At 36.6% G+C, this 12,831-nt stretch overlaps 1 protein-coding gene across 1 annotated transcript; it reads left to right on the top strand.

The window, feature by feature from the left end:
- Positions 1-1,070: 1,070 nt before the first annotated feature.
- Positions 1,071-11,020, top strand: LOC116412180 (olfactory receptor 8H3-like; the record flags this gene model as incomplete). Its single annotated transcript, XM_031905819.1, has 3 exons — positions 1,071-1,327; positions 9,265-9,771; positions 10,912-11,020. Coding segments are annotated over 3 exons (873 nt in total), but the record flags the coding sequence as incomplete, so codon positions are not given.
- Positions 11,021-12,831: the final 1,811 nt, after the last annotated feature.

The following is a 12,831-nucleotide window of genomic DNA, read 5'->3' as shown; positions in this document are numbered from 1 at the left end:
CTTTTCTGGCACCAGAAAAGGTTTTAAAATTAAATCTACCAAATGTATCTGTAACTGTGTATAAATAAAAACTAAGGAGCCCATTTATAAACATTCTGATTTTAGTGGTTTTAGAGGTTTTTGGAACTACAAAAAACTCATTATTTATACAGACTAATATGAAAAGCAAGCAAAAAAGAATTTAAAGAATCCAAACACCTCATATTTTTAATTTTTCATATGAATGAAAGCATCAGTAAAACCTAAAAATGTTGAATGACTTCTTCGTGGTTTAGAGAAATGTGTATAACCCAAGAGTTTGAAAACTAACAAAATACGGATGTTAGTACATGGGCCCCTACCGGCCTGCATAAATTAAATACAAAATAGGAATATTAATATGAAGTAGTGTAATCTCTTTTATAAAGGTGACATTTGTAGCCAAAAATGTTTAATTAAATCAGCACAAAAGTAACTGAAGCTTTTACATCTCCCAATGTTCTCTCTCAACTGTTGAATTGAGTAAAACTTCTGCAAACCATCTTGTTTCTCAGCTTCTCCTCAGACTCTTTAACCTTTTTGTGCCTTCCTTGTACTTTTCAGGGTGTTGGGAAGGGCATTTACTCATATACACTGTCTCTGAGCTGGGATTAGTTCTTATGGACTGGATAAGGCTCCTCTCCTAAAGATCTGAGCACAGAAACATTAGCAGGGGGCACGGCTGTGCCTGCAACTAATAGGATCAGTTGGGTTACCAGCAATGTCCAATGGTAAGTAATAACAAAATATAATGCATATCAGACATAGATGGGGGCTCCTTTATTAATATCATTATATATTTCCATATTGGATATATTTTTTTGTAGTCTACATTCAGGAAGGAAGACTTGAAAATGACCTCAGGAACTAAAGAAAATGTTTCAATATTTATTCTCCAAGGATTCGCTGATACTCCTGAACTTCAAATCTCTCTTTTTGTGCTATTCCTTGGAATCTATCTCATCATTCTGCTGGGAAATCTCATCATATTCTTAGTCATTTCATGCAATCCTCACTTACACACCCCCATGTACATATTCTTGCAGAACCTTTCACTCATAGACATTTCTTCCACCTCAAATATTTTACCTAATTTGCTACATATTCTTCTCACACAACAAAATAACATTTCATTCTTGGGGTGTATGACTCAAATGTATGTTTTTGTCTCTTTGGCTGCCAGTGAGTACTTTCTCCTGACGGCCATGGCATATGATCGTTATGTTGCCATCTGTGATCCCCTTCATTACATTGCCCGAATGAGCAGGAAACACTGTGCTGGGCTTATAACTGCAGCATTCACTGTTGGGTTTGTTCAACCTGTTGGCCTTGTTGTCCTTATTTCTAATCTGTCATATTGTGCTTCCCGTCTTATTAACCATTTCTTCTGTGATGTCACACCATTACTACAACTTTCCTGCAGCAGCACTTTTAGTGTGGAACTTTTAATCTACGTTGAAGGCTCAATGCTGACTTTCAATGCCTTCCTCCTTACTCTGACCTCATACATATTTATCATCTCTGCTATCCTGAAAATACAATCCTCAGAGGGGAGACAAAAAGCCTTTTCTACCTGTGCTTCTCACCTGGCCTGTGTGATAACCCTTTATGGGACAGCATTTTTCTTGTATATGAGACCCACCAGAAGTTATCCCCTAAAAAACTACAATTTTTTCTCACTGCTGTACATTGTCCTGGGCCCTGTGCTAAATCCTCTTATTTACACACTGAAAAATAGAGAATTTCAATCTTCCCTAAATAAAACAAGGCAGAGATGTTTATATTTTTATTTTATTTTAGATAAGTGTTAGCTAATACCAGTCACTAATATTTCAGTCTGAAAAGGATAATTCTCAATACGCTGTGAGTAAGGGGAGTTTAATGAATAAAATAGTGATGAGCGAATCTGTCCAGAAAAATTTGCAAAACGCATTGAAGTCAATAGGTAACAAATTTTACACACAATTTTTTTTTTTACTTCAAATGCATTAAAATCAATGGGCATTTTTTTGTATCAGTGATTTTTTTTGTCTTGGCGACATTTATGTCTCGGCAACATTTTTGTTTTGGTGATATTTTTGTCTTGAAGACTTTTTGTTGCGGCAAATTTTTTTCACGTCAAAGTTTGCAGATGCCGAAATGCAGAATTTTGCTTCAAATCCATGCGTTTCACTAGTATAAAACAATTCAAACAGTGGCACTATTCCATAGGGCTAAAGTGGTTCAGTCTCATCCCATTTATTGTTTACCACACAGCACCCAACATTTCGGGGGCTCTGCCCTTTCGTCAGGTGTACAATAATAATTAATGTTTAATAAATTTATATTATGTATAGCTTATATCAGTGTTCCATCCCTTCATCAAGTGTACAGTTATACATATCTAACAGCTTAATATATCTGTGCATTGCTTACATCACAATGTAACAAGCTAGCGATGACGGAATCTGTCTTGTTTCTCTTTGCCGAAAAATTCCTGAAACAGCTGAAAAATCTGTGATATTTTCAAAATTCAATTGAGATGATGATGCCTTTTTTGAGGTGACCATAACTTTTTTTTGACGCAACTGTGACTTTCTTTTCTCTTTCAGTGAAGGTTTTCTTGCAGTAAATTTATTTTAGAAGTTTCACAGAAAAAATCGCCATACGTAAAATGAGGAATTTTGCAGCAAATCCATGCCTGGTGAATAGTTACATAGTAACAAAGTAACATAGTGAGTTGGGTTGAAAAAAGACATACGTCCATCAAGTTCAACCATAATGCCTATATATAACCTGCCTAACTGCTAGTTGATCCAGAGGAAGGCAAAAAACCCCATCTGAAGCCTCTCTAATTTGCCGCAGAGGGGAAAAAATTCCTTCCTGACTCCAAGATGGCAATCGGACCAGTCCCTGGATCAACTTGTACTAAGAGCTATCTCCCATAACCCTGTATTCCCTCACTTGCTAAGAATCCATCCAGCCCCTTCTTAAAGTTATATAATGTATCAGCCAGCACGATTCGGGGAGGGAATTCCACAACTTCACAGCTCTCACTGTAAAAAATCCTTTCCGAATGTTTAAATGGAACCTCCCTTCTTCTAAACGAAGTGGGTGCCCTCGTGTTAGCTAATATCAGGTATGCAGATAAATGAAACTCCCCATTTAACCTTTTTGGTACCCAAATCTGTAATGTCCAAATCCAATGACATTTTTGTATAGTCATTACTACACACTTTATCCAACACCATCCATCTCAAGGCAGATTGCGGCATTGTTCAAAAAGTGCTTGGGTACATTTCTGTCTCCTTTATTTTTCTTATTTTTTTTCCTGCTCCATATCTGAGCTATAATTGCTAGTATTCATTTTATGCTCATTTAATGACACCTCACTTGTTGAGAGGTCTGTTCTACACAATTTAAGGCACAAGTGCACCTAGGACCCAGTTGAATTACAAGTATGGTAACACAATTGTATGACCGTTATATGGATGAGTAACACCATCACCAGGGAAGATAGCACCACCATTGGCACATTGTCAACATGGAAATGTACCTACTGGATTGTGCCCTCCCACAAGATTTTTCACTTCCTTTTTTATACTTAAGTTTCTTGTCATTCTTAATTAACTGTCCTATATTTGTACTCTTTTTATATGAAAATAATGGGGGAACTGAAATCAAAATTTAGGATCATTTATTAGAACATCCCATTACTACTGGTTTTACCGACCAAGGTATTATCAAAAATAGTGATGAAAGATATTTGGCCACCTTTTCAGGACTTCTTAATACTCTTTTGTAACAGCTCATTTCTTGGAATAGTGCTAAACTCTTCTTTAGCCTTCAATAATTCTTTTCTACCATTGGAGCTTTTGCAAACCCTTCTTCCATTTTATCTGCCTCCTCATTTTATAACTTGTCTGCTGATTACAGGCTTACTGAGGCAGACTGAGGATCAAGAAAACAGGGGGTGGCAGATAGTGATGAGCGAATCTGTGCCATTTTGATTAATTGCTGAAAAATGTATGGAACACAGAAAATTTGCAGAATGCCATCTCCCATAGACTCCCATTATAAGCAAATAATTATAATTAAAAATGAATTCATTTTTTTCTTTAATAAACAGTACCTTGTACTTGATCTCAACTAAAGTATAATTACCCCTTATTGGGGGCAGAACAGCCCTATTGGGTTTATTTAATGGTTAAATGATTCCCTTTTCTCTGTAATAATAAAACAGTACCTGTACTTGATCCCAACTAAGATATAATTACCCCTTATTGGGGGCAGAACAGCCCTATTGGGTTTATTTAATGGTTAAATGATTCCCTTTTCTCTGTAATAATAAAACAGTACCTGTACTTGATCCAACTAAGATATAATTACCCCTTATTGGGGCAGAACAGCCCTATTGGGTTTATTTAATGGTTAAATGATTCCCTTTTCTCTGTAATAATAAAACAGTACCTGTACTTGATCCAACTAAGATATAATTACCCCTTATTGGGGGCAGAACAGTCCTATTGGGTTTATTTAATGGTTAAATGATCCCTTTTCTCTGTAATAATAAAACAGTACCTGTACTTGATCCCAACTAAGATATAATTACCCTTTATTGGGGCAAAACAGTTCCTATTGGGTTTATTTAATGGTAAATGATTCCCTTTTCTCTGTAATAATTAAAACAATCCTGTACTTGATCCCAACTAAGATATAATTACCCCTTATTGGGGGCAGAACAGTCCTATTGGGTTTATTTAATGGTTAAATGATTCCCTTTTCTCTGTAATAATAAAACAGTACCTGTACTTGATCCCAACTAAGATATAATTACCCCTTATTGGGGGCAGAACAGCCCTATTGGGTTTATTTAATGGTTAAATGATTCCCTTTTCTCTGTAATAATAAAACAGTACCTGTACTTGATCCCAACTAAGATATAATTACCTCTTATTGGGGGCAGAACAGCCCTATTGGGTTTATTTCATGGTTAAATGATTCCCTTTTCTCTGTAATAATAAAACAGTACCTGTACTTGATCCCAACTAAGATATAATTACCCCTTATTGGGGCAGAACAGCCCTATTGGGTTTATTTCATGGTTAAATGATTCTCTTTTCTCTGTAATAATAAAACAGTACCTGTACTTGATCCCAACTAAGATATAATTACCCCTTATTGGGGGCAGAACAGCCCTATTGGGTTTATTTAATTTTTAAATTATTTTTGGTAGACTTAAGGAATGGTGATCCAATTTAAAGAATGAACCCTTATCCGGAAACCCCAGGTTCCAAACATTCTGGATAATAGATCCCATAACTGTATATTGAACCATGACCACTTCACTGTTATACAAATTGACTGGACCCACCGAATGGAGAAACCTAAAGCAGCTTACCTAAAGCTGCCTAAAGCCCTGTGTATTTGCTTATACAGCTGTGCACTGAAGGAGGAAATACTAACAATATATAAAGATGTTCGTAACCTCCTAAATGAAGAATGCACTCAAAATATCGTAGGAGAGCTCCAGTAATGGACTTATCATTTCAAGGGGAATGACTTCAGGTAACTCCCCCAAACTGCGCGTATCTCACACCAAAATGAGGGGTTCCAGAGAGCACCTAAGATCACCCTTATCCATTGAACTTTCACCCACTGATGAATACACTTTAAAAAATCACTTAGTAAAGAACAGGAAGTGGGTGAAGTCGATAGAGAGGGCACTTTTCAGGAAATACTAAGTTCATTGGTACAAGGAATTTTTTTTTTTTCTCTTTTCCTGAAAAGCAGTTCTCTGTACTCAGTCTTGGTACTTTTCATTTTTACTAAGATATTCTATGATTCTGAGGTTTGCTAAAACTTCAGTCTGACTCTTCCGCCTGCCTTGTACTTTGTAGAGCATCAAGAGTGGAATTAACTCATAAACTGTCTCTGAGGTATGAGAAGTTCTTTCAGAATATCCAGCCATAGAGTACAGATGGAGCCTATTCCATTTTATCCATATGTGATACATTTTTTGCTGTAATTTGTTTTAATACAGAGGAATAAAAAATGGCAACAAGAAGTTAAGAAACTTTCAGGATTCATTACCCAAGGGTTTTCTTCTCTATTCTTTATTCCTTATTTTAGATAAGTGTTAATGCCAGTCAATAGAATAAGACAATGCTGAATACACTGCGAGTGATGGACAGTAGTGATGAGTGTATCTGTCCCGTTTCGCTTCGCCATAAAATTTTCAAAACGCATTTGTCGCGCGATTTTTTTTGTTGGCGCACCCTTTTTTTGACTCAACCGAGCCAGATTTGACATGACCGCACCCTTTTTTGATGCAGCCCTTTTTGCCGTGACCGCGCCCGATGAAATTCTCTGTTGCGAATTTTTGCTGAAGTTTCGCGAAACAATTCGCCAATGGCTTAGGAATTCGCCAATGGTTTAGGAATCACATATCTAGGTGAATGCAAGGTGAAGCTGTTTTGATTGTGCTACAAATTGACTAATTACAGAATTTTATAGTGGATTATTCCACTAGTAAATTTCCGGTGTCACGTCTCTGAAGACTTATAATGTGACATTGTGATTGGATTAATGGAAGAGTTTACATGCCAAGGGTTTACCAATCAGTTGAACTGCAGAAGCTGAGTAGTGAAACGTCTTCAGTGATTACTCAGCAAGTCCAGTTGATCTAGCTTTACGTCTACTAGATATCACTCTGTCTGCTTTATTCATGGTTCTAAAATAGATAATAGAACTGACAAGACAATAAATGAAAAGAATTCCTATCAAGGGGTGAAATGCTTCTATTTTTTTTATATATGAAAAATATAAACAAAATAACAAAAATAAATCCAAAAACCTACATACAATTTGTACATATGTAATGATGAGTGAAATTTTTTGCCAGGCATGTATTTGCTGCGAAATTCTGCATTTTGCCACTGGCAAATGTTTGCACAAAACAGGCACAAACATTTGCCATAAAAAACTTCTCCAAGTGAGGACAAAGTTGCAGTCTTATCCAAAAAGTCAGTGTCCCATCACAAAAAGTTGCTCGTCAAAATTTGTTTCTCAGTTTTTTTTACCATTTCATGAATTTTTCATGAAGTTTTTACCAAAACGGGAAAAATTAGCTCATTGCTATACAAAACTTGAGATAAACGGCAACCTAAATACTGCTAATTGCTTAATATGGTTATTCAATGGATACACAAAGTTGCCAAAGTATAAAGGGCACAATACATTCTCTACCATCAAGAGACGTGAAGGTACTGTATACATGGTTCTTAGCTGGAAAAATAATTTTTGAATGCCCCAAGGAAAAGTCATGTATTTTGTGTGCCTCTTCCTAAAAAATATATATCAATGTATGTCCAATCCAGCAGAGAGGCCAGTCGATAGTACTCTTATAAAACAAGAGGGATTTAAAGAATTTCATCAAAGTTATCTGTAGTAATAAGTCAAACCAATGGACTTGCTGTGTTTTTCTTGAAGACATTTTGCAAGTCATCCAGCTGGCTCTCTCAATTCAGAATAGAGAAAGCCAGTTGGATGACTGGCGTCTTCAAGGAAAACACAGTAAGTCCAGTTGATTTGACTTATTACTCAAGTATTTTTTTTTTACGCAACCGCAACTCTTTTTTTTTGACATGCGACAAATTTTTCGGTGACGAATTGTCTTGGAAGTTTAGCGAAACAATTTGCCAATGGCTAAATGCGTAAATTTACTGTGAATCCATGCCTGGTGAAAAAATTCGCTCATCGCTAGTGACAGGTAGCTAGAAACTCAAGATGGTAGTGGGCCATATTTGCAAAATAAAGATTACTGATCAAGGACCTGTTCAAGGGAAAGGGTTGGATACTAAAAGACATTTATTACTGGCACTAGTTTTCAAGAGACTTGACCAAGACATGAGTTGAACTTGAATCTTATTAAAGTGAATTTGTAGGTCAAACATAAATAGCCTTCAGTGGTTCCAGTGAAATATGTATGCCAGCAAAGAACCCCAGGATTCAGTTAGTGTGAAATTGTTATAATTAGAATCTATATTTCATTTTTGCTTTATTTATACATCATTGGTGCCTAGGGGATAATGCTTATATTTCCAAAGCTATGGCCTAGCCAGTAATTGAGCTAAAGTGGATATATACTCAAGGGAATGTATCTGTTTATATAAGGAAATGTAAAGGACTGTATTTCTCTATTTCTGTGGAAATGGGACACTTGAACACATTAATCAATTCTGGCAAATCGACGGTAATACTGTATTTATTGAGCTGAGGCACAATCACATTTTACCGCAGACTTTCTACAACAAAATTTCCCTTCCATGATAGAGTAATATTTGAATTCGAATGACTTTGGTTTTTTTTCTTTCATTTTTAGAGAGGAATGAAGAGGTAAAATTTCCAAATTAAAACAAGTTTTCATTTCAAGCAGAGTGTGAATTAATTGAGGAAAATCTGGGATTTTGTCATGTAAGATAAAATAAGAATGAATGTATACCTTGCTATATAATTACAGATGTGCAGAAAAAAAATAAAGTAAATGATATTTCACATGCTAGGCTATTTCAAAGATATTTTATTGTATTGTCTGTACAAGCTTTGAGTGGATATGAATGAATTTGACCTACTGGAAGGCAAAAGCCATACTAGCATAGTATTATAGTATCTCTGGGTTCAGTTTATAAGCAAACATGAACAAAGCACTTACAGTTCAACAGAAGATACACAGAACACTAATAACAACTCATCATCTATCCAAAGTCAAATCCTGAACAGATCAATAATTGTGTCATAATTCCAAAAAATGCCATCGGAAAATGAAGGAAATAATCAGGGAAACGTGTCGGGGTTCATAATCCAAGGTTTCTCTGACAATCCTGAGGTACAGCTTTCCTTTTTCCTTTTCATCTATCTTTTGATTCTCCTTGGAAATGTCACTGTTATTTTAGTGATTTCATTACATTCTCACTTACACACCCCCATGTACTTATTTCTGTTGACTCTTTCAATGAATGATATCGGTTCCGCCACTAATATTTTTCCTAAATTTTTACACACCCTTTTCACACAAAACAAGAATGTTTCCTTTTTAGGGTGCATGGCTCAGCTGTATTTCTTCTTGTTTTCGGTTGTTACTGAATACACTACACTGACCATCATGGCGTATGATCGCTATGTTGCCATTTGTGATCCTCTTCATTATATTGCTCGTATGACCCATCAACACTGCGCTCAGTTGGTAACTGCATCATTGGTTGTTAGTCTTTTGGTTCCAACTGGACATGTTGTCCTTATATCTAAATTATCATACTGTGGTTCCCACGTCATTGAGCATTTCTTCTGTGACATCATTCCATTACTTAAACTTTCCTGCAGTGACACCTTTAATGTGGAGCTATTAACATATATTGAAGGGACGCTGGTGGCTTCCAGTTGTTTTCTATTTACTTTGATCTCATACGTTTGTATCATCTCTTCTATCCTGAAAATACAGTCTTTGGAGGGAAGAAAAAAAGCTTTCTCTACCTGTGCATCACATTTGACCTCTGTGATCATTTTTTATGGGACTCTGATCTCTGTGTATGTCAGACCCACCACAAGCTATTGTCCAAATAGAGACACATTTTTTGCCCTTTTGTACATTGTACTGATCCCTCTGCTGAATCCTCTGATTTACACACTGAAGAATAGAGAATTTCAATCAGCTCTTATTAAACTATATTCAGATGGAAGGATGGGTCTTCACGATGTGGAAGGATCAAGGGGGAGGTAGTTCAACTGCAACTCACTTTATTGTGTGCGGAAGTTAAATAAATAACGGACACCAGAAGGTTCTTGCATCGAAATAGAACTGGTTTGTTGTCCAATTATTGTACAATTTTTGTTGTAGCAATTTTTTTGTGGCTGTTTCATGAAAGAATTTTCCAAAGGCGAAATGCGGAATTTTGCGGTTTGGTCCTGTATAGATCCTCATTAGCAGTGGCACATCATCATCATAATTTCATTGCCATCAACATCCAGCCAAAAAGCCTTACTCAAAGTTGGTAAGGGAAAAAAAAAGTTCTTCTAATGTTCTTCTAAGTCTAACTTTGTCAAATCATCAGTTATACTACTACTAGTTGTAATATTTCATTTTACCGTAAGAAACAATACTCCTGAGTCCTGTCGGAGTTGTTCTTGTGCTGATTACCACTAGTGCTGTGCCGATAGTTACCAAGTTTGGCCCTGTGCAGATGCTCATTAGCAGTTGTACATCATCATCATTTCATTGCCATCAACATCCAGTCAAAACGCCTTACTCAAAGTTGGTAAGGGAAAAAAATGTTCTTCTAATATTCTTCTAAGTTCTTCTGAGTCTTTCAAGTTCTTCTGAGTCTTCTAATGTTCTTCTAAGTTCTTCTGAGTCTTCTAAGTTCTTCTAAGTCTTCTAATGTTCTTCTAATTCTAATGTCTAACTTTGTCAAATCATCAATCATACTACTACTACGACTAGTAGATTAGTCAAGAATCATGAGATGCCATTGCTGCTGACTCTGAGCAGAAAAAGTAGTATGAACTCAGTCACAGTACCATTCTTTATTTTCTGTGGCAGCCCTGTTAAGTAATATATGGTGCAAAGTGTGATGGAGGAGGCAGCGTGGTGGTCTGGTCAGTGACATTGACAGTCTGAGACTGAGATTTTTTAATTTGTCACCTGCAGGTTATAACAACAAGTGCAGCTAATCAGTCCAGTCTGGAAACATTTCACAGTTAAAGAGGGTGATTGAAGGAAAGCAAAATGTAGTATTTGCTCTATAGAATTATCTCGAGGTGGCAAGGAGGCAAAACAGTATACCAAATCACCACTGTTAAAACATCTACGTGTGAGGCATTCAGCAGAGTATAAAAACATTCTATGTTTTGCTCCAGGTACTACTACTCCAGGTACCACTTCTACCATAATCACCTCTACAATGACCAGCAGCGCATCTGCAGAGGTTTCCAGTACGGTAACTCCAAATCCACCAGAAAACAGTGAGAAATCCACTTGTGTGAATTGTGGCCGAATTGGCACTTAAAGCAAGCAACAGTTAATGAGTTTACAAAAGCTTGACATCAGTGGGCCTCCAATAACCTTCATGCAGTTACAATTCACAATGCTATTGGTAAGATGATGGCAGTAGATTTGCAGCCTTACTCAATTGTTGAGGATGCTGGATTTACTGAACTGGTGAATCTCCTAGAACCAAAGTACAAAACTCCATCCCATTGTTTTTTTTCTGACAAAGTAATACCTGACATGTATGATAAGGGGATAAAGCAAGTTAGAAATGCAGTTGACAGAGCAAATGCCCCAGTTTTCACATGCGACACGTGGACATCAGAGTACACTATCCAATCATATCTCAGGTTGACAGCACATTGGATTGATGTTGAATTCAGTTGGTCATTTTAAAGTTTAAACACTCATCAAGTGCAAAAGCAAGATTTACTGGGTTGCAGTCAGAGTTAGGCTTCCAAAAACAATCAACGCACCAGAGGTCACCCCTTTAGATTAGAGGAACGGAGCTTCCATTTGAAGCAGCGTAGGGGTTTTTTCACGGTGAGGGCAGTGAGGTTGTGGAATGCCCTTCCTAGTGATGTGGTAATGGCAGACTCTGTTAATGCCTATAAGAGGGGCCTGGATGAGTTCTTGATCAATCAGAATATCCAAGGCTATTGTGATACTAATATCTACAGGTAGTACTAGTGGTTGTATTTATAGTTTATATATGTGAGTGTATAGATTGGTAGGTGTGGGTTAGGTGTGCTGGGTTTACTTGGATGGGTTGAACTTGATGGACACTGGTCTTTTTTCAACCCTATGTAACTATGTAACTATGTAAATCATAACCTTATTCGAGATGTTGTTGTTACTAGATGGAATTCTTCTTACCTGATATTTAACAGTCTAATCTTCAACAGTCTTGTCTTCAACAGTCTTCAGTTGTCTTCAACTGTCTTCAACTCAGTATGGCATGTACAGTCTGTGAATTCTGGATTTATTCAATTCATTATGTCTTCTACAACTCCTCAATCAATAAAAAGGCAGCAGTAACACATGAAACATCTCTCTTTTTTATTTTATTTTATTAAGTATGGCATAATAAAAATTACAATCAATTTCAGTTACATACATTCTTATTCTTTGGCAACTAAAAAGTGTTTACCATACATTAAAATAATTAAACAAGCTGTAGGCAAAGGCTGGCTTTCTGTAATACCCTAGCCCTGCTCTACATATGTTTCCAATGTTTTCTGTAGCTTTAGTAAATGTTTTACTATCTACTCAATAGGATTCAATAGGATTCGGTTCAGGATTTGGCAGAATCCTTCAGGGTGGATTCGGTGCATCCCTAGTATAATCTAGTATTATAAATTGCTGCACTGACCGCTGGAGAGGCAATTTTTGAAAAAAAACCACAATCATAAACTGCCAAAAAAAAAATCACATGTAAATCTCGAAAAAAAAAAACCCCCACAAAATTAAAACTTTTCTCAGAAAACCTTAATAAACGTACCAAGTACCAGTTTAATTTTAATCAACAGAAAAGGATGGCAAACATTTTTTGTATGGCACTGTCTGGGAAAGTAGTAAATGGGGGATACAGGATTCCTAGGTTTTTACATAGTGGAGGGGCGTTTGGTTTAAGAATAATTGGCCTCAGTTGGCTCATACTGGGTGGGAAGTTTGGTTTCCCAGTCTATATATAGACTGAAGATCCTATTATAAAAGGGGAAGACAACTTTTTTTTATTCCATCCCCCTGAAAGGTGAGTGCAGGTTAGGGCCCGGGTATAGATAGGCCCA

This window comes from Xenopus tropicalis, chromosome 7 (assembly GCF_000004195.4).
Source record: "Xenopus tropicalis strain Nigerian chromosome 7, UCB_Xtro_10.0, whole genome shotgun sequence".
NCBI classification, from domain to species: domain Eukaryota; kingdom Metazoa; phylum Chordata; class Amphibia; order Anura; family Pipidae; genus Xenopus; species Xenopus tropicalis.
The sequence above is the reverse complement of the archived record's forward strand: the minus strand, read 5'-3'. Positions and strand labels throughout refer to the sequence as shown.